This window comes from Plutella xylostella, chromosome 3 (genome assembly GCF_932276165.1).
Source record: "Plutella xylostella chromosome 3, ilPluXylo3.1, whole genome shotgun sequence".
NCBI classification, from domain to species: Eukaryota; Metazoa; Arthropoda; class Insecta; order Lepidoptera; family Plutellidae; genus Plutella; species Plutella xylostella.
In genome coordinates, this window is record NC_063983.1 from 7,193,486 (window position 1) to 7,214,781 (window position 21,296).

Genomic DNA, 21,296 nt, shown 5'->3' on the forward strand with positions numbered 1-21,296 from the left:
CTATTATTCAGTTGGGTAAATCTCATCTGGCGCGTCCACGTCGCGGGAGTGGGCATTGCGCATCCTAGTAGGCCGGGGCGCTGCGATGGCAAAGTTCAGTGTGAGGACCCAGTACTGTGGGGTATAACACGGTCCCCTGCCTAGGGTTACAGGTGAAGACCTCATTTACTGGTATATAATTATAATTATAACTAAGCACTAATTGCCTAGATAGTTTATCTTGTATATTTGAGTTAAATCAATAATTACTACCTTCATCATCTCGCTAATACTTTAATAGCAACTTTACTTGATATAGTAAATGATACGACAGTTTATCTGATTGAATACGAAGTTAATCATTATTTTATCTTCGTTATACCTAATTAACATAATTATTAATATAACAAGTGGGTGCTTAATATGAACGAAAATAACTAGGTATTTGGTCATTGTAACTTATGTTTATGTTTTCGATTACCTTGTGCCTTAAAATAAAATAATGGAAGGGAAAGTATACAGAATGATGGAATTTTACCTGGCAGGTCAGTAAGTCTGGATTGTCGGGTAAGACACATTTACAGTAATAGTAATACAGTGACAACTGAATGGTGTAGTGGTTAGTGGCCCTGACTGCTATGCCGAAGGTCCCGGGTTCGATTCCCGGCTGGGGCAGATTTGTTTAAAGACAGATATTTGTACTCGGGTCTTGGGTGTTGACATTTATATTTAGTATCTATCTATCTATGTATGTATTTGTGTAGGTATATCAGCTAATAACACAGGTTCTGCCTAGCTTGGGGTCGGATGGCCGTGTGTGAGATGTCCCCACATATTTAATAACATTCCACCCTCTATATTTTTTAAGAATTAACTTAACTTTTGAGTGGCATATGAAATAACAAAGGTAAACAAAACCATTATTTTCTATTTACAGTAAGTACTTACGTAAGTACCTACCTAAATGTAAAAATAATGGTCCACAAGATTCATCTAAAATAAAATCCTTCTGTTAAAACAGAAGTAATAAGCCAAATTGTTACTAACACAACTATGGACTTATGTCTGAAATAAATATTATTCTATTCTCTTCTAAAACAGAATGACTGATTTATAATCAACGCACAGCCAAAATTACTGAAAAAAACTGAAAAATACTGAACGTATCCTCCTGAAACGTGCAGGGATTGTTCTTTGTAGGTATGACGTGTTAAGAAACGATTTTCCGAAATTCAACCTAAAGGAGTAAACAGGAGGGGATGGATAAACAGGATATAATGAAGATGATGATGATGAAAAACGTCATATTATATTATTATGTATGGAGTTAACTATATTTTTTTATCATAAGAACCTTATTTTATATTTTGCTACCAATAAGTGATAGGTAATACAACAATCTATAACCGATTTTCTTGATCAACCCAATAGTTATCCAGATTTCTTCTTTGTCTAAGTTATAGTTTTTTTCCATTCTTATGTATATTTTTCTTATTCACAGATCCCGGGAGCTTATCAAGACGGCGATTCTGGACAACGATTTCATGAAGAATCTAGAAATGACCCAGATCCGAGAGATCGTCGACTGCATGTACCCGGTCGAGTACGCTGCTGGAAGCCTCATCATCAAAGAGGGAGATGTTGGCAGCATCGTGTATGTTATGGAAGGTATGTTGAAATTCAGTATGAACGATTTAAATAATGCCCTAGCCGAATTTCAACCATGGTGGTTGGCGCCAATCTCACTGAGATCTGCCATGCGCCATCTAGCAGTGAGTAGTGAAACTATTTTCTTCTTTAGTATGAGCTCGCCATCTAGCGTCGAATAGCTAAACTAGTTGATCCACTTTTACACTAGCGTACTTCACTCGTAATTAATAATTTGTTATTACAACAGATGGCGCTATCCACAGATAGTTAGTTTGGTAGTCAATAGATGGCGTTAAACTGTATTTTTTGAAAGGTGTAAAAGTTTAATTTGTTTATTATTTGAGTACTTCCATAATTTGTAACCAACTGAAAAATACCTAAATAACTTTTCATTTTATACAAATACTATAAGTCATATGTGTGCAACCAGTTCTTAATCAAGTTTATTATATACACATATGTATGTATTATGGAAAAAAGTAATGTGTGCTGGCATTTTCATTATCTAAGTACAATTTCATACAATACCAAAACACTGAATATAAACTAACAAATTGAATTAAGTATCTAAGCACCTCCTCTTCCACGTGAAAAATATCACCCATCGGAGCCAATAGTTTAAAATAGTTTATATTAAATATAAAATTTTTAAAAATCGTGTATGTAACTAAAACAACAGAATCCGCAGAGCCATGTTCCTTGCTAGAACACACGCGCTCGTGAAAGCGGAAAAGCAGGGCGTGCTGCGTAAGCGCAGCTTTTCCTGGGAGGCCACTCTATATTACGCAAAAACGAAGTTTCAGTACGCTGCTGCGCGAGCGACCACTCTATCTCGTTGTATTAAACCGATTGCACGACAGCTCTCATTCGTTCGTTTTTCGTCAATATAGAGTAACCCTCGTGCGTCGAGCGTTTACATGCGAAATTCCTTCCGCGTACTAATAGCGTCTGCTTGCAGAACTAAATGCCACGTCCTGATGGTTCTGGCTCTTATGTAGACGACTTATGTATAGTTCCTTGTTATTTCATAGATAATCTGAGTAAACTTTGTCTTTGCCTTCTTTGAGTAAGACTTTCTGATCTACAGTCAATTGACTCATTTCTGTTTACTATATCCTTTTACAATTTCAAACCTGCCGGCCCGACCTACGTAATACGTTAGTTAAGTTAGTAGGTGACACCCGAAGAGGAAGAAGAATAATTTTTTTTTCACCAGTAAATAAGTAATTATTTATTTATCAGTTGGTATCACTGTGAAAATCAATATAGGGGTCAAAACGACGACCTCTCAGTCTCTGCAAATCAAGGGTTACATAACATACGTGTAGGTAAATTTTAGCTAAAAACGTGAACTGTCTCTCACTTTCATCTGCGCATAAAATAAAGTCTAACGTGTATAAGATATAATCACTATAATAATATGATCAACTTTCAAATGAAAGGTTACGTTAATAATACATAACCGATGAAAGTGCTGTATGAATTTCATGAATATTGAAATAGCGAGATCCTTTGACATGACATAACATAATACCTGCATAAATAAAACAATAAATAGGTACCTACTTATCTACTTACAAAACAACATTAATTTGTATTATGTAGATAAGGGGTCTCGTTCATTACGAATCAGATCTAGAAAGTCTAGAATTCTAGAAGCTCTGACTCCAAGGGATACCTGTTTACTTTTAATACAATAAAAAGTCTATGTGTTAGTTTTAGTATGTGACTTACCATCTTGTTCATGTATTGTTAATCTAAGTAATCTAAGATAATAAGTGCCAATTTCTCCATAGTCGGTTAGAGCATAACCAGGTATTAGTGGTTGACTTTTGACTGATCTGTCAAGAATTTTATATGGAGATGACGTATAATTGATGAACAATCCTTGGTCGGTTAGATAACCGACTATGGAGAAATTGGAGCTAAGCCTTAGAGGAGGCTCATGTCCTACAGTGATAAACGGGCTACGTGTATGGTGTGTGAGCGATGTGACGTATTTTCTGCTCTAATTTCAAGTGGTCTATAAATTTAATATTATATTGGCCTTTTCACAGAAGGCGTTACCGAATGAGTAAGCAAACATAAATAAAAATAGTGTCACTGTAGCGTGGTCGCCTGGCCTTGGACAGACCTTGCTTTTTGCCTCTGCGAGTCCGTTCAATGGCTGACGTCAGGTTCCAATGACTCAGGCACCTTATTCTGGGCATCCACTCAATTCAGTTACAAAGCGATATAGGTGTTTAGAGACAGCATTTAAAGTACAAGCTTTTTATAGTTTAAAGCATAAGAAACTAAACAATGCCAGTGCTACATTATTAGAAACAGAATCCTAACTAATATTATAAATGCGAAAGTAACTGTGTCTGTCTGTCTGTCTGTCTGTTACTCTTTCAAGCCAAAACTACTGAACGGATTTGAATAAAATTTGGTATACATATGGTCTAGACCCTGGGAAAGAACATAGGCTACTTTTTATCCCGGAATTCCCACGGGAAAACTTATTAAGGCGAAGCGAAGCGCGCGGGAACAGCTAGTATAATATAAACTAGCAGAGTAAGACTAAGTAGGCATTCCCAACTATGTAAGAAAGAGGGTCTAGTAAAAGGCTATTACTGTGACTTAATTTAGTTACATCTAAAATTAACCAAGTACCGAGATATGAGGGATGCGTTTCTAGAATTATATTTAATTTAAAATTAATTCATAATTAAGTATACAAATTTATATGTCTACATTACGCTATGTTTAACCATTTTCAGTAACATACAACGTATAGATTCTATATGCTTATATCATTTTAGAATTGTGTAGTGATCGTGAATACGGCTGGGTTGTTTGGTTTCGACAGTCATAGGAAGTGAAAGTGAAGTTGCAGTAAGTAGGTAGTTTTTAATCCAATATTTTTGTTGGTTTAAAGTGAAAACTGCACTGGTCAGTTAACTCTCGTCATAATTAAGTGGTTTTAACAAAATATTCAAACAAATGTTACGTGTTTCGTATTTTTTACATGCACACAGCACAGCATTATCCATGATTATTGTTTTTTTTTTGTCATTGATTTTATCAATAAATAATATACTACTGGTCGTTTTTCTGTTTTTCAATTTACTAACTTACGTAAAATCGAAAAAAATACTCTTAATTTCATTTCATAAATACTATTTTTACGTACAAGTTTACAAGTAGATACTACTAAGTACCTACTTATTCCAAATCACGTATTACTATGTTTTGTCATCATTAAAATATTTAGAATAAATTCAATAATTTATCATATTTTTTCTCTTCGTAGATACTACTAAGTACCTACTTATTCCAAATCAAGTATTACTATGTTTTGTCATCATTAAAATATTTAGAATAAATTCAATAATTTATCATATTTTTTCTCTTCTATCATCGGAGCAGGTAGGTAATTTGCGTGCAATCCATTAGTACGCAACCTGCACACAATAGTGGACTCACTCCTCACTCGAGTGACGAAATCTCCACATTATAGCTACCTACGTGTGTGCCTGCAATAGCTTGCATTCAGGTTGCATCTGAGTATCGCAATTTTCTACTTGCTACGCCTACTTTAAAGCAAATCGATGTCATAGCAACTGTTGTTGATACTATTACTGAAATGAGTGTTACTAATATTAGTAAAAGGAGTAGTACTTCCAAATTTCGAGAAGAAAAGTTGTGTTGAACTATTATGGAATAGCATAATGTTTTTATTTTAGCAATTGAAACCATCAATAGGAAATCAGAAATTCCAGATTGATCATACTTTCAACAAACTGTTTGAAATTTATGTAACGAAACAAAGCACTGTCAAAGTTACAAGTAACTAACTATTTTAATTACAAGTAAACTAACAAAAGATCGATGTCAGATTAACTGTTCAAGAAACAGAAAAAAACAACTGCAATAAATTTCCATAAGATTAACCAACCATCTATGACAAATTGATATCATGTTTATAACATTACACGTTCTGATTCCTCAACTAACACGAGTCAATACATGAACATCTGAGATTTATCTCGACCAATTTGTGTCGACATTGATTTTCCTTCTCATGCACTGACTGGTGTGTATCTACAAATTAGTCGTGTAACATTTTCTTGTCTCCACTCTTGCATTCTGAAGAACTGACCGGCCGTGTCTTCTGTTAGGTTTCACTTGGAGTAACAGTGTCTCCATTGAAACTAACATGCAGATGCAAGAGTGCAGTGAAATGAACAAATTATGCATGTTTTACTGTTAGAGAATGTTATTTAAATAATCTAGGTTTCATCTCCATCATTTGTGAGATCTTTCTGCATAAAATAAATTCTTATCTATTTTACTTAGCCAGGTTTTTAAGGCTTAGCATAGACATATCTTCAACACATTAAGTACCTACATACAAACATAAAATAAAATATGATGGCCCCTATATTATATCCTATCAATAACGTTCTATTAATACAAAGAAATACTATATTGATATCAACAAGCACTGATGAAATGAAATGTAGGCATTGCTCAAAAAATAGCCCGCAGACTTAGCTTACCTAATATAAATTGAAAATAAATACGATTCTTTAACGGTAAGTTCCTAATTTTCTTTGATTATTGAATTGAAATGAAATCGTTGATCAAAGTAATGTCATCGGAATTTATAACTTTAGAACGACTGAACTCTGTAACCTCTCAATAAATAGAAACGCAGCAAGATGCGATGCTTTGATGCGGTCACTTAGTTTTGGAGTTACCTGGCTTAAAAAATACATAAGGCCAACTTATAACAACTCTCTTTTTCAGTCGACATTTAACTACTTGAAGTATTTTCGCTAAAGCGAAACTCAGCCTTGACCGCGGTCGAACCGTGAATGAAAACAATCCAGCGTTCCAACTTTTACTTGAACTTTCAATCACTGGACCGAATGATGAGCCTTCATTATGACGACTAGAGTTCGCAGTGACAATTGACAAATGGTGTAATTGTGCGCAGTGACATGCTATAGCATTATTTATTGTTGTTGCTGATGCTTGTTCTGTACATTATATAGTATTCACGGAAGTCACTGATGTGTGTATAGACTTTTGTACGTCCTCTATCATATCATAACTAGATATACAATACAGTCGTTCGTCTGTCATGTTTACCATTCATTAATTATGGGTTTTCTACATCCACACCACATGCATTATTAAATTCAGGGAAGAGATTTTTTAAACTATTGCTTAGTCAGTAGTCTCTTAGTCTCCATAAAAATAGTAATAAATCAAAATTATTATTCGAGTGCATTTCATAGATAGATTAGAAAACGTTTCAAATCTGATTTAAACCGCAAAATAAAGATAGAGAGAAAAGCAACTCTTTCAAATAGCATAGTGATATTTCTAATTTAAAAGTCATTACTCATTAACTCAGTGAAACCTGTGATTAGCTACTAATTATTATAACTTATTCTTATTAGTCAAGCAACCTTAGTCTAAATTTTGGCTAGACCTCATTAAGATGGTCGTATATTTATTAGAATCATTGCAAACAAAAGTGAGCGAAGGTTTTGACCTCCGAAAAGTATTCAGGCTATTAATAAATTATCGGTCACGGTTATTAATAATATTCCTTATATTGTGTTCGTTCGTATAGTTATAGTTATAGTTACAAGCTGCCTCACCAATCTAATTTAATGCAACTCAATCTATTACTATACAACATCACTATATTTTTAATATCCGGCTTAACAGTTTATGGGAGTCAAAACATCCGTTTAGTCTTACTTTCTATATCTTACTTTTTTATGATTTTACAGTTTTGATTTCATTAATAAGTATTATCTTTTACTCTTTTCCAAAAAACCTAACAGTCAATGCCTTGAAAATAAATATATTTTAACATTTAGTTTACGGTTTTAAGCTTCATTAAAAATGAAGCCCTCTTCTCTATACTCCTCCTGATCCTTTTGTAACATTTTGAGGACAAGGATCAGCTTTTGAATCAGTATAGTTCTATACTATAGTGTACCGAAGTGCTCAGGTATACGCTCTGTCTCACACATCGCATGTAGTTGTCTCGCTCGCACCCGTCAAGTGTGTCTGCGCCGGAGTTGATCAGCAGACAATGAGTGGAGCAGTAAGCGAAGCGGCGTGGTCGTGATTGGTCACCGCGGCCTCGATGTGAGGCGTTCTCAATTCAAAACAGTCGCGATCGTGTTTATGTGAAACAAACAAAGACATTTCTTTCCATGTAACATTTTTGTTTCCTTTGCGAGTTTCGAAAAAGTTTTGTTGAAATCATTACAAAGTGTGATTTGAATCAAAAGTGCTTTTACCTAAGTTTTTGTGCACACGCTGCAGCTGTCACTTACCATCCGTAGGATTTCGAGTGTGAAGCGTCTATTAATGTTAATTGAACTAAGTTAATGCCATAACCATTTTTGTCAACCACAGTTTTGTAGTTTTCTCTTCGTGTGAATGTGTATTGATTTGATAGGCAGAATATTCTTAAAAAGATGCAGTGCAGTTATTTTAAGTGCATCAATAATTCAGATGATTGACATCAATTGTTTCTTCCTCTAGTTTTTTTCGTAGTTTGTAGTAGAAACGCTGTACACTTCTTAACTTATCAATAGGTTTATCCTGTTTTACATCATTTGGAATCCGAAAGTCGCCTTATATGAAGGCTTTTGAATGTATGCTGACAAGGTTACTTGACGTCAATCTACTCGTGCTGTACGTTCGTGTGCAGTATCATTCTGTGAAAGTATTTTGTCCGAAGCGATCTCTGAAGACCGTATAGAGATTATATTTATTAGCATAATTATTTAATGTAGGTACCTACAAGCTTTTTTTAAACAGACAAATTATACCATTTCTTTTTTATATAATTATTTATATTATTCTATGTTGTGAATATAATTGTTACTAGTAGCTATTACATAAATATATAAATTTAGATCATCGTATTTATGCACACACATAATTGCTGTTCGCATCTTGTGGTCACGTTTATTTATTTTTCTACGATTAGAAAGTCTGTGTTGTTTATAATATCGATATCTATAATATCTATTAGTGCTGTTCAGATTTGTTTTTAAATGCATGCTTTTTAAATGAATGAGTTAAATAATTAATATTTTATGTAACATTTTAACGTATTAATTATAATATACAAAACTACATCTTGATCTTCCAGCATCAACATCAATATTCTTATCTATAACACGATGACCCCTCTGCTCTATCTCATAGTAGAACGAACAATAATGTCTTGTTAAAGCTATTCAAATTCATTTCATGTTTCCTTGGAAGAATGCGTAAGTCACTTCAATAGGAGAAAGGAACACCATTGTTCTATTCTATTCTATTCTATTCTCTGTTGGGGGTGACAGTACCTGCACCTGGCTCTCTCGAATGGAACCTTTGTGCATATCCCCAAGGTCTAAACTGCCTTCCTAAGCTTGGACCATTTCCCACCACGCTGGTCCACTGCGGATTGGTGGGTTCACATATCTAGATGTGCTAAATCTAGATATGCAGGTTTCCTCACGATGTTTTCCTTCACCGTAAGAGCGATGGTATACATTGTACTTAAATTCAAAGAACTCATTGGTACATGTCAGCGCCGGGATTCGAACCCGCATCTCTTGCGTGAGAAGCGGGTGCTTACCCGAATGAGCTACCACCGCTCATACGAATGAGCTACCACCGCTCATACACACCATTGTTAAAGTTTATGCTTTACTAACTAACTGTTACTGGTTCAAAACAAACCCGTCCTGAGCTATTTATGTCATTACGCACTTAGTGACGAATCAATTGTTCCTTAATGAGGACTATGAGAAGTGATAAGAATTGCTCATTGTCTCATTTTCATTTTGTTATCTGTGTTTGTTTAAATTAACCATTATCATGTGTGAGATAATCTTCATGTCTTCAAATTTTATTTTTGATTTCTCCGCTGGCGCACGATGTAGGTCTGTAGAACTGAACTTGTTCATTATGTAATTAAATAAATCTTTTCGTATGCTAGGAGATTTTTACCCAATAGAAAAGCCTGCGGCTAGTTTCCGTTTGAAAATGCAGTCTTCGACGTTAACATTAGCTGAAGTTAATTAGTTGTCATTGATTTCTCAAATTCCAAGAGTAACTTCTCACGTCTGCAGACCAGTCGAGTGAATATGTGGTCCAATGAACTGGTTTCAACTCGACCATCGTTACTGTCTAGAAATCGTTTCCTACTAGCTCAATCATGCATTTAATGATTGCAGTTAATACATAGACGACACACTCTTCAACAATTTGTTATAGTGTAGAAGTTGACGGTCATTTAGAAATCTATAAATCGCGCAAACTTTCACAGTAGTTGCTACACTGACGCCGGGTGCATCAGATGTTGTAACCAGTTTCGGATTCGCATTTGTAATTGCAAATGTTAGTGAAAGTGTTTTTGTTATGTTGTGTATTATAATAAACAGTATAGTTCGTTGATAATTAAAATCAGATCGTGAGTTGGTCACTAACGGTTGATTCTTGTGTGGTGTAGCCCCATTAGCTACTTATCATGACGCAACTTGGATGCTCGGACTCTTGAGACCTACTTCGCACTTCCTTAGCGTCTGTTTTTGGTCGAAGTATTTTGAGTTGTGCAACCGACGTGTCCGTAGCCGTATCCCGTGACGCATCCGCTCTTGCTCAGGCTTTTACTTTTGATGGTAATCTTGCATTTGTTATGTTGTTACTTGTTTTGTTATGTTCTTCGAATTAAAATGGTTGCAAAACTTCAAAACTTAAGCATGTAAATTTATTTAGTTTGACCAAGAAAAGGTCTGTGGTACATGCTTTGCATACTAAGTTAATAGAATAGGGGCCATCCGTTCCACTTCGCGTACTGTTGCCAATATTTTATTAGCTACTACATCAATGACTAACGTCTCGCTTGAATTGCACTGTTGCGTTTGCATATGAGATACAAGCTCCAGTTTTTAAAAGGTTTATGGAGTATTAATTAGCTGTTCTTGGCACGTTGTCTTAGACAACATTAGAGACTTCTAATAAAGTGTGGTTGCAAAATCGTTTCACTACCTTTGTATTGTATAGGTACGAATGGTTTGTAATTTATCGTGTGCTAGGTTGTCTGGTTAAATTGGCATTTATTTCATCAACTGTGAAATAGTTATGTAGTTTTGAAGTAAAATAAACATATAATAATATAATAATAATTAAAGCCTTTATTCAATAACTGAATTTAAACATGCATTCCATTACGTCTGATACAAAATTTTAAATATTTAAAACAAAAATAATTAATACTTATTAATACAATTAATTCATACTTATTATTACAATTAATTCATACTTATTATTACAATTAATTCATACTTATTAAATAATTAATTAATCATGCATCAACATTACAATAATAATATGGCAATAATAATATTCTATTAAGTAAATAATTATTCAATATTCATGGAAAATAAATAGTAATGTAAAAGTTCATGCATTCAGTCCGTCCCTTGGACGTAGGCCTCCTCCAACCGTTTCCACGCCTCTCTGTCTCTAGCCGTTCTCATCCACAGGGGACCGGCTACCTTTTTTATGTCGTCATCCCATCTTTGGTAAGGTCTTCCTTTTTTTCGTTTTTGGTCTCTAGGGTACCAAACTGTTACCATTTGTGTCCACTTTTCCTGATTACCTCTTATCATGTGTCCAGTCCATCTCCATTTTTGGGTCTTAATTTTTGTTGTTACATCATCAACTTCTGTAATTTTTCTTATTTCTTTCATTTCTATGTGATGTATCATCCTCAATCCCAACATGCTTCTCTCCATGCTTCGTTGGCACACCTGTAGTTTATGCATGTGAGCTTTTGTCAAGGCCCATGTTTCATTGGTCATTGAAGGAAATAATGAAGAGTAAGACAACTAAAATTGCTATCAAAAGGAAAGTCTTCAATACCTGCATTTTACCCGTCATGACATAAAATAAACATATATTAAGACAAAAATGTTATGGCATTAAATATAAGTTCATAATATAATTTTAAATTGCAGATGTTGACTTCGCCGAATTTCAAAAATGTTATAATTTACTGCTCAGTGAATTATATTACTCAGTTATTGTAAAATGAAATCTCTTCAAATGACTATTACTTACCATTTAAAGAACTATTTATGTAACAGTGAGTGCATCGGAAAAAATACAATGTCAGTATGAAGATTAAACATTATCCTGGCAAAGTTGTCATGGAGGACCCATGGCTCTCGATTACTGATCGAACCATGGACCTTGTCTATGCCGCCAACTGGGTAGGAGCCGGAAATCTCAGAACCTACGATGAAAATTATAATCAACCTCAAAAGGTTAAATTTAACACAATCTCTAGAAGTAAGTCCTGTAGAGATATCGGACGAAATACTGACAAGGATGATAAGACATACTCAATAGACAATAATAATGATCATCATAATCAAAACGGTAACTTAAATGGGGAAAACATATCTCAGTTGGCTAAATACCAACAAAACATAGAGGAAAAGGCGAGAGCGAATAACATGTTTACTACTCAGACTAAACTTAAACATAGCTACAGTTTTAAAGACATGCCTAACGGATATAGACCCTCAACTCTGAAAAGAGTGAAAAGAAGAAACTTCACGGAATGGGATGTAGAACCTAACGTGACCAATAATAAACATCCACCAATACCACCACAACGTAGAGATTCTCTAAAATATGCTCATAGACAAAGAAAAGTTGATTCCAAAAAAAGTATCCACACACTACCTGATCCTGGCCCAGTTCCACCAGATCCATCTTCTGAATCATATTACGAATACTATTCGAGAGTAAGCCAGCAAGTTAATGACACTGATAATGATAAAATGAAAAAGGTGCAAATAGACACAAGTAAAGAGAAAAATTTCATACACAATGGCCACGAAAGTAAAAATGGCAATGGAAGTTTCAGTAATGATACGATGTATCAACTCATCAACACCATGGCAACTTTAGATCTGACTCCTATAAAATCTAGGTCCGGAAACAGCCTCGACACGGATTGCGAGGCGGAAGATTTGGGTATATACATGCGGCCTATTAACGAATCGTTATCAACATGCGATCCACTTCCTGAGCGCACTTCACTACCAACGAACGATAGAAGTAGACGCATGGAAGACTCGAAGCCTGGCTTGCGTTCTAAGTCATTGAGAGTCAAAAGCGAAGGAAGACCTCCACTTCGTGCATACCTAGACGTCGTCAAACCTGACAGAGAATCATACAATGGAGTCACTGTTACACAACCAAAAAGAAACCTATCTCCTAGTGAACAATTATCTCTTATGCAGTACGAAATGTACAAAGGTGGCCCAAAAAATCCACCTGTTCCCCCGATTAGTAACGGTTTTCACTCATCTGGATCGGGCAAAGAAAGTGATTATCGGACTTTAAGTGGTGTTGCAAGACAAATCAAACGTGACAAATATGGAAAGTTATATAATACAGTGAGAGTGAAAAGTGACAATAGGTACGATAGATACAATGACTTACTTTTTGATATGCCAAAAGAGCGTAGTGATGAAAGAGTTTCGCTGAGTAACGGTTACTCTAGAAGTGCTAAAAGTTCTTCCAGTGGATCCGATTCGGATTTCTCTATTCCTAGACCTAAGTTGATAGTGCCTGTCCATACATATGGCACTAGAAAGAGGAGGACTGGTAATCTCTGTCAGCGTGAAAGCAACGCAACTGATCCGTCTGACGCTGGAATCGAGCTTGAAGTCACGCGACTAGAAGACACAAACGACAAAGCGGTTGAGAAACAACATACCAATAATGGAGATGCAGGTATTTATAGCAATATAATAACCCTTAAAGGGTATAATTAATTCAATGTATTATATGAACTCTTACGATCCATTGACTACCATAGCCAAATATTTGAAAAACGTCTTTGCTTATTATGATTGATGTTACGAGAATAATCGAGGTCTCGAGCTAGATAACAAGCAATCATGGGCGCTGCGACTTTGATGCTCTTCATGACAATATTTAGAATAAGTTATTACTAGGTATAGAAAGTAACAGGTATTCAAATTATAATGATGTTTTTATATAATATGTAAGTCTTAAAGGTCTTCGAGGTGATTACAACATGACCAGTATTTGATTGGTGTTAGTAGTTACAGTACGAATGTTTCTGCGTACGTATCACTTTGCGGTTGCTAAACACTTGACTGGCTGGCATATTAATTAAATGAACTTGAGTATTATGACCTACTAAGATGTGAATGGCCACATCAGTTGTATGCCATCTATGTACCAATTCCATTTATTACTCTGTGATCGTAGAAGTTATGGAAAAATCCGTAATCAATTAATTAAGAACTATAACAGGTTGGTATAGTATAATAATATGTGGGTACATCTCACATACGGCCATCCGATTCCAAGCTCGGCAGAGCCTAATATGAGTATTGGAAAGCTAATATAGGTTTATACAAAGATGCTTGGATAAATAAAGACTATATACATATAAACACATCACTAACAGCACATTTAAGTAACAACCAAGTACAAAATAGAATAGAATAGAATTTTGTTTTGATAAAATAGTATTTTCAAAGTACAAGTAACCACGTTAGTGGAATTTTATTAGGAACGCACCATAGTAAGATTTTGGAGTCAACTCGCCCACTTTTAAATAAGATCGGTCACCTGACCACTCCTGTGTAGTCAATATACTTAATAACTGTGGGTCGAAATCATTAATTTCATCTTGAATTGCATTAATTATGCTACAATATATTATTACTACTTATGTAGCTAGGAACGTTACTAAGAAAACTTTGCAATGTTAGGTAGCCAACTAGCTACTAAGTTCGAAGAAGGCTGTAATTAAATATGCTAAACTCCTTAATATCGATAAATTTAACTCAGATAAATAGGTTCGATTTCTAGTGAACCTACACCGATTAATGCTTAAAAGTGTTTCAAGGCTTCTTAGCAAATGCTGAAGGTTTAAAGTTCAACTACACTGCATTAATCATTGGTATTGAATGTATCAATATAGGTAGTTACTGTTTCAGTCAGTATCCTGTGAAAATTTGTTAATTGTTAACTTTTTAATAACTTTTATAAATCTACCAGCGAACTGAAAACTATCAATATTGATAAACTACGACAATGCCTATACATATATTTAATTAATGCATGTTTATAATAGAGGATTAAATAAGCATTTCGCTAGACTTTTATCCAGGCATCTTCAGTGTCTACATCAAATCATGTGGCTCCTCCTATGCTATCACATTTAGTTTCGCACGGTAAATTTTCTTAATCGATACGTCTGATAGGTTGAAACATGAAACTTACGAAAGGTGTAAAAACTGCACACTCTTTGCCATATCTCGTAGCGAATTCTCTCTCGACATTTGAATAGTAGATGTAACTGAGAAATGTGAAAGCTTTGTAAAGAAAATGTATTTAGCTGTCATGTTTGCGCATTTGCTTCGTAAAGATTACTTTGTAAGGCATAATAGTATCCTTGGACCGATACTCCACAATAAAGAACAGACAGTAAAGTATCCAGAATATATTAAGGTACCTATAAAGCCTTACGGAAATAATAATTATGATACAAAATTTGCATCGCATCGACCATTCTTGGGGCTTATAATTCAGCAATGAATAAAACATGGTTTTAGGACAATGGGTCGAAATGAAGAGGTAGGATTGAAGGATAAGCAGATTATAGGATACTATACCTCCACCTATAGCCATAAAGCCTCGAGTTTTGTGAGTACAAAGAGCAATTAAGCATGTTTTCACACGTATTAGTGTTTGTTCACACGCAAGTCCAAATACAAGGTTTGCATTACTTGAGGTTTATGAAAATATTGTGTCGAGGCAGACAGGCTTTGTTGTTATTATACTTTGTGTTTGGTTACATACAATCCTGTATGAATCATACATTTATAGCAATCAAGGTGTGAATTGAAATCGAACTGCATAGTTTTAATTATCTTAGCCACAACAACTTATGGTTCACTAGTTGATGAGTCACATTTTCTATTCTATTTTAGTTTTACTAACCTTGAATTCAGAATCACGTAAAAAATACAATAATCAATTTTAATGTCAACGCAGGTTTTATTTTGTTTTGTTGCTTAATAAAATGTGTTGTGTTGTGTGATGACTGGTTTTTGCCATAATGTCCACCTGCTGGTGTATCAACACATACACAACACACATTTAAACACCCAAAACCCAAGAACAAAATATGTCTGTAAACATGTGCCTATTGTACCTATCTGTCCAAGCCGGGATTCGAATCTGGAACGTTCGGCACAAGACAGTTCCACTCTCTACATAGTGCTGGACAAAGACCCCCTTTTCAATATCTCTTGTCAGCTTCTCCACTACCATATTTAATTCTTAAACGCTTGAATCTCACCCCTTCCTTCTCCCAACAGAGGGTCGCGTGGAGGTGTCCCGCGAGAACAAGTACCTCAGCACGATGGCCCCCGGCAAGGTGTTCGGCGAGCTGGCCATCCTGTACAACTGCAAGCGGACGGCCACCATCAAGGCGGCCACCGACTGTCGGCTGTGGGCCATCGAGCGCCAGTGCTTCCAGACCATCATGATGAGGACCGGGCTTATCAGGCAGGCCGAGTACACGGACTTCCTCAAGAGGTGAGTGAAAAGAGACACGTTATACATAAGCATATCGATGTTTGTGTTGTTAGTATTTATAGGTTTTGAGGACGCTTGTTGTCAGGTTTGTCTTGATGAATTTTGAGGTATATTGAACAAACCAGCTGCATGTAAGCTTATTATGTGATTTAATTTAACCATTATGTGATTCAATATACTGGAACAAAAGATTAGAGGTAAAGCAAAGCAAATGTTTGTAAATGTTGTCCTATATTTTTACATTTCCGTAATAACCGTAGGAAGAAAATTTTGAATTTGACAAAATTTTATGTTAAATATTCAGTAATGAATGAACGGTAACTTACGTATGAGTCGTATGACACACATTTAGGTTGAGTAACATATTTTTGTCGTTGTTTATAAACTAAATGCCAATAACCTCAGTGAAGTCTTTACCCTTTACTCATCACATCAAGCAGAAACTATTTTAAGAAGTGTTTTCCTTACAACACATATGGTATGTGTATGTACCTATTTATACAGACACGCACGTTACATTGACCAAATAAGCGTGATTCTACTTTCTTTTAATCGTAATAAAATAAGATAAAATATTGCTCCGTATTTCAATGTATTGTTTCGAATGTTTCAAATAAGGAGCATATTTTTTAACCGTTAACAGAAAGGATGATGACCTCAAAACTCCTATGCAAATGTAGTGCGTGCACTTACATTTATTTAGCTTTCTTTGGAAGAATACGTCGCTCATTTCAATGTATTCGTGTTCCATATGACACTGATGTTCAATGTCCATGTCATCGTTTACACCATTTAAACATAGCTTTAACAGTTTTTCTGTTCTATAAACTTCTGTTTCTGTAATTACTGTAGTTAAGTCAACACATGATAATTTGTGCCTAGGGGCTACAGATTCAAGGGTATTTCATTCATTGTTTCATTAAGGTTTATCTGTTACATTTGTTAGCTCAATATTAAACATGATTTCTGTTGTTTGCTTCTTGACTTCAATTACTTCGTAATTTATCTTTTAGGTAGATACGGTGGTTGGTATAAACAACAGAATTAAATTGCTATTATGAAGTGTCACTGTGCCGTATAGTTTCCCAACTGCAGTCGTGAGTCGTATTTGCGAAATCATCGCGCTATTGTCGACGTTGGGTTGCCTTCTAACATTTGAGACTGAGGCACAGTCCTTTCACTCCTTTGTGCAGCCTTATGTTCTTGACTTTATAATAACACAAAATGATCTTTAACCTTACATCTACCAAATATAATTAGGTAGTACAAAAACTATAGTTTTTCGTACGTACGTTGACAAAATTAAATTTTACTGACGAACACTTACTGATTGTACAAATAATTCACACCTAATTATTTTGACATTTGATTTACATTACTTAACTGAACATGAATGGTCATGAGGTCACTGCAAATAATATTATTAACAGGTATATTATGTAGGTATACGTAATTTACAAATGAATCATCATACTTATAAGTACTTACTACATATTTATGTCACAAGGTTTTAAGATCATAAAGTTTTTTTTTGCAAATATACACCAAGACCGTTCATTTACTCTTTCTGTTTTTTGTTTAGGTTTATAAACTTTGTGCCATGTAAAATTTATGTTCGCTCCTATTAAATTTGTCTAAATATTTTCCATGTTAAATAAATGACTTGCACAAGTTTATTTCAATAGGCCTCTCTGTTTCTGATTATAACTATCAAACCAGCACTTCAATTTGTATATCTACGTGTGCGAGGTTTCAGTCTATAGTATGTCGTAAAAATACCAAAGGACCCCAGGTGTTCAATTTCATGCGCCTTTTAGCTATTAGAGATATACGGGCCGTGTACGTGACCCCTTGTGCTTACAATTATTATTGTTCTCAGAATCGCATACAGCATATAGAATTAAGATATCATAAGTCATATCACAAATTCATAACATAGCATACTGTTATGTTATGTTAACTATATTGCCAACCCAGACCGCAGTCACTAAAATATATGAATGATTATAGCTAAATCATTCATTCCTAATAAATATTATCCCATCTTTAGTTATACGGTAGACGTCGTATAGGTATATTTCTGTTCTCTGTTCATGTTTTTACTTTTTTATATGTACCTACGCAATAAAGTTAAATAAATAAGCTCAAAATTTTATATGCAGCTTTATCACCGCCATGACTCAAAACGTCGCCAATAATAGATAGAAAATCAAGTTTTATATATTTAGTTTTATGTTAAAATAATTAAGTATTCTAGTTTTAGAATTATCAACAAGACAGTATAATTTTGTTTGTAACTCCAACTAAATAGTTATCGTTAGGTACTTTTAATGACATGGAAAATATCAACTTGTCAGTTTAATACCACAAACTCAAGGCTTTAAGTGAGGCTAAGTTTCTGTATCCAGTTCCGAGGCGATTATTGCAAGAAACTGGTGTCATAATTTTTGTAATAGTAACACTTATCTTTTCCCTACTTTAAAATCTAAATGTGTTGCTTTCAACTTCAGTCGTAACAAATCCAGTTATCACAGCATTGGTGATACAACTTGTTCAAGTTTGTGAAAGTTTTGTTTTACTCAATGTATTTTTTGTTGTTGACAGTGTTCCAATCTTCAAGGACCTACCAGAGGATACGCTTATTAAGATCTCTGATGTTTTGGAAGAGACTCATTACCAGAATGGTGACTACATCATCAGGCAAGGCGCCCGAGGTGATACCTTCTTCATCATATCTAAAGGACAGGTGCGTAACATATTCTATTTTTGTATAAATACTTAAGTTGTTTTGTTGTTACCTATAGAAAAAAAAACTTACGATTTCATGCACGATAAGCACAATACGATTGCAATTTACTGTACGATTTACTTCCATTTTTGAGTCGAATGCGAGTGGAAAATTGTCACAAAATTGGCGAATTATGTTACAATTTTGCAAATGTTTTATCTCTAATCTCTATTTCTACGTGCTACTGTTGGCTGTGGTTTATGACGATGATGATGTAATGACTTTCGTTTTTATGCCCGAAGTTTTTTAAATTTAACGATTTCGCCATTAAAATGCGCGCATTAGACGGGTTTTTATAAGCAGTGTATCTGATTTGTCATTTTGTTCAGTGATAATCGTATTTTCTTTATTAATTTCGATGACATAAAGTTTGTGTGACGCGAGAGGTTTGGTTGGTTCTGTGTTGATGTTGAAGTGAAGATGTTCTCTCTCTGGTTTAGTTTCACTTTCGTTCCGCGCGGGTCGGCTATCGAGTCATCGCTTCGGGTAACTTGTTTCGTCTGTTCCACGTGTTGTTTAATAAACATAGACGCGCTGAGGCATTATCTATTGGATTATTCAATTGAAGATTACAATATACACAGTGCTGTTTATACAAAATAATTTCGCTCGGATATATTATTTATATTCATTTCATAATAGGTAAGGTTTCATATAAGGTTTTCACAAACAACCTACCACGCCGTATATTGGTAAACAAACTTTCTATTCTATGTAATCAACATATACTCAAAAGCTTTGTATTTCATAATATTCTACATATTACCCTAACTTAGATTAGATATGTTTGGTAAAATTAAAATCCTTATTTCCTGGAACCTATTTAAGATGTTAACATGCATTTAAATTTTTAAATGCAATAAGGAGGTTGATTTTTAAATTATTATTTAAAATCTAAATTATTATTAAAGTCCGTGAGACGGCTGGCGCACAAGAAGTTCACCTTGGCATTTCGCATGAGTTTTGCTTTTGCAATTTGAGTTTCCGTTCTATAAAGGACAGTTCCAACAAAATCTGAATGAGTAACTCTCCATCTCCCAAACACTTTTAATTATGAATAATCAGCGTGATTTCAGTTTCTTTTACGATCTCATAATTGCATTAACAAAAAGCACGGAAAGTAAAGGTACAACTTATCGCATCCGTATCGCGTCGCTCAAAATTTAACACTTTTTCCGACTTGATCATGACTTGATCTAAATAAAGCTTCTGTCACATTCAAAACCTTTGTGATTGTGACTTTTTAACTGAAGTTACTGAGTCTGAAGGTCGGTTCTCTATTGTGGCGACAAGGTCAGCGTACTCCGCTGTGGGGGTAATGCTTTGTATATTTGAGGCCATAGTTTTGAGCCAACAGCATGTGGGAAATTCGTATGGACGCTATTCTGCGGTTTGGGTCATTGCACGAATACTTTGCTCTCGGAATGCCCTGAATTATTGGGTTGGAATAAAAATCTTTGAAATGAGTGTAGTTTGTGCTGATATATTTAGGTAATAGTCACAGAAAATTTTGAGTCAACGTAAACTATGATCACCTTCTAGTACAGACCATTGAGATTCACATTATGATACACTTTTAAATCACTTATGTCGTGCATAGTTACAATCATATTTCATATTGTTCATGGTTGCTATATCAAAGGCTTGAAATGGGCAAATAATGACGCTTGCATCAGAAACATAATAAATTAAAATATCGTAGGTACATTTACTTACGTAGTTTAATATCGTACGTAGAGCATTAGTGGCTATTGTTCGTGGGATCTCTTACGTAGGTAACTTGTAGGTAGGTTATGTTAATATCTTGCTACTGATTTGTTATTATTGTAATAAAGTAAGTAAATTCATATTTAATTAGCTTACTCGGGCAAGCAATGTACAATAAGATATAGGGGTACAGTTATTATCTTCCTTGCAGTGCTTACACGATGAATATACAAGCTAATAACTACATTATTAAAATATGCTTAGATTAGTCAAAATCAATGTTATTGTTTTGCAATAAGAATAAAAACTATACAACAGGTAATACATACCACCAACCTACTCGTAGTCACAATTATTATAGTTATTATCGCGTTATCAACATCCGTTGTTGGTCCATAGACGTTTGTTTACACGTTTTTGTCGGGTTAAGTCAATATTTTACGTGTAAAAGCTCCAAGGACAGTTTACTATTACACTAGTTTTGTCCCGGATATGACTG

At 34.7% G+C, this 21,296-nt stretch overlaps 1 protein-coding gene across 4 annotated transcripts in view; it reads left to right on the forward strand.

Annotated features, from left to right (window-relative positions):
- LOC105381837 (cGMP-dependent protein kinase, isozyme 2 forms cD4/T1/T3A/T3B) overlaps positions 1 to 21,296 on the forward strand; it is an 84,678-nt gene that overhangs the window by 57,955 nt on the left and 5,427 nt on the right. For 3 of the 4 annotated variants that reach the window (XM_011551637.3, XM_038117236.2, XM_038117237.2), the window contains 3 exons: positions 1,481 to 1,647; positions 16,083 to 16,302; positions 18,907 to 19,048. In XM_011551637.3, the coding sequence (XP_011549939.2) occupies positions 1,481 to 1,647; positions 16,083 to 16,302; positions 18,907 to 19,048 (529 nt within the window). Of the gene's footprint in view, positions 1 to 1,480; positions 1,648 to 7,724; positions 7,856 to 11,663; positions 13,456 to 16,082; positions 16,303 to 18,906; positions 19,049 to 21,296 lie in introns of those variants that run through there. The other variant, XM_038117235.2, reaches the window with a different exon arrangement.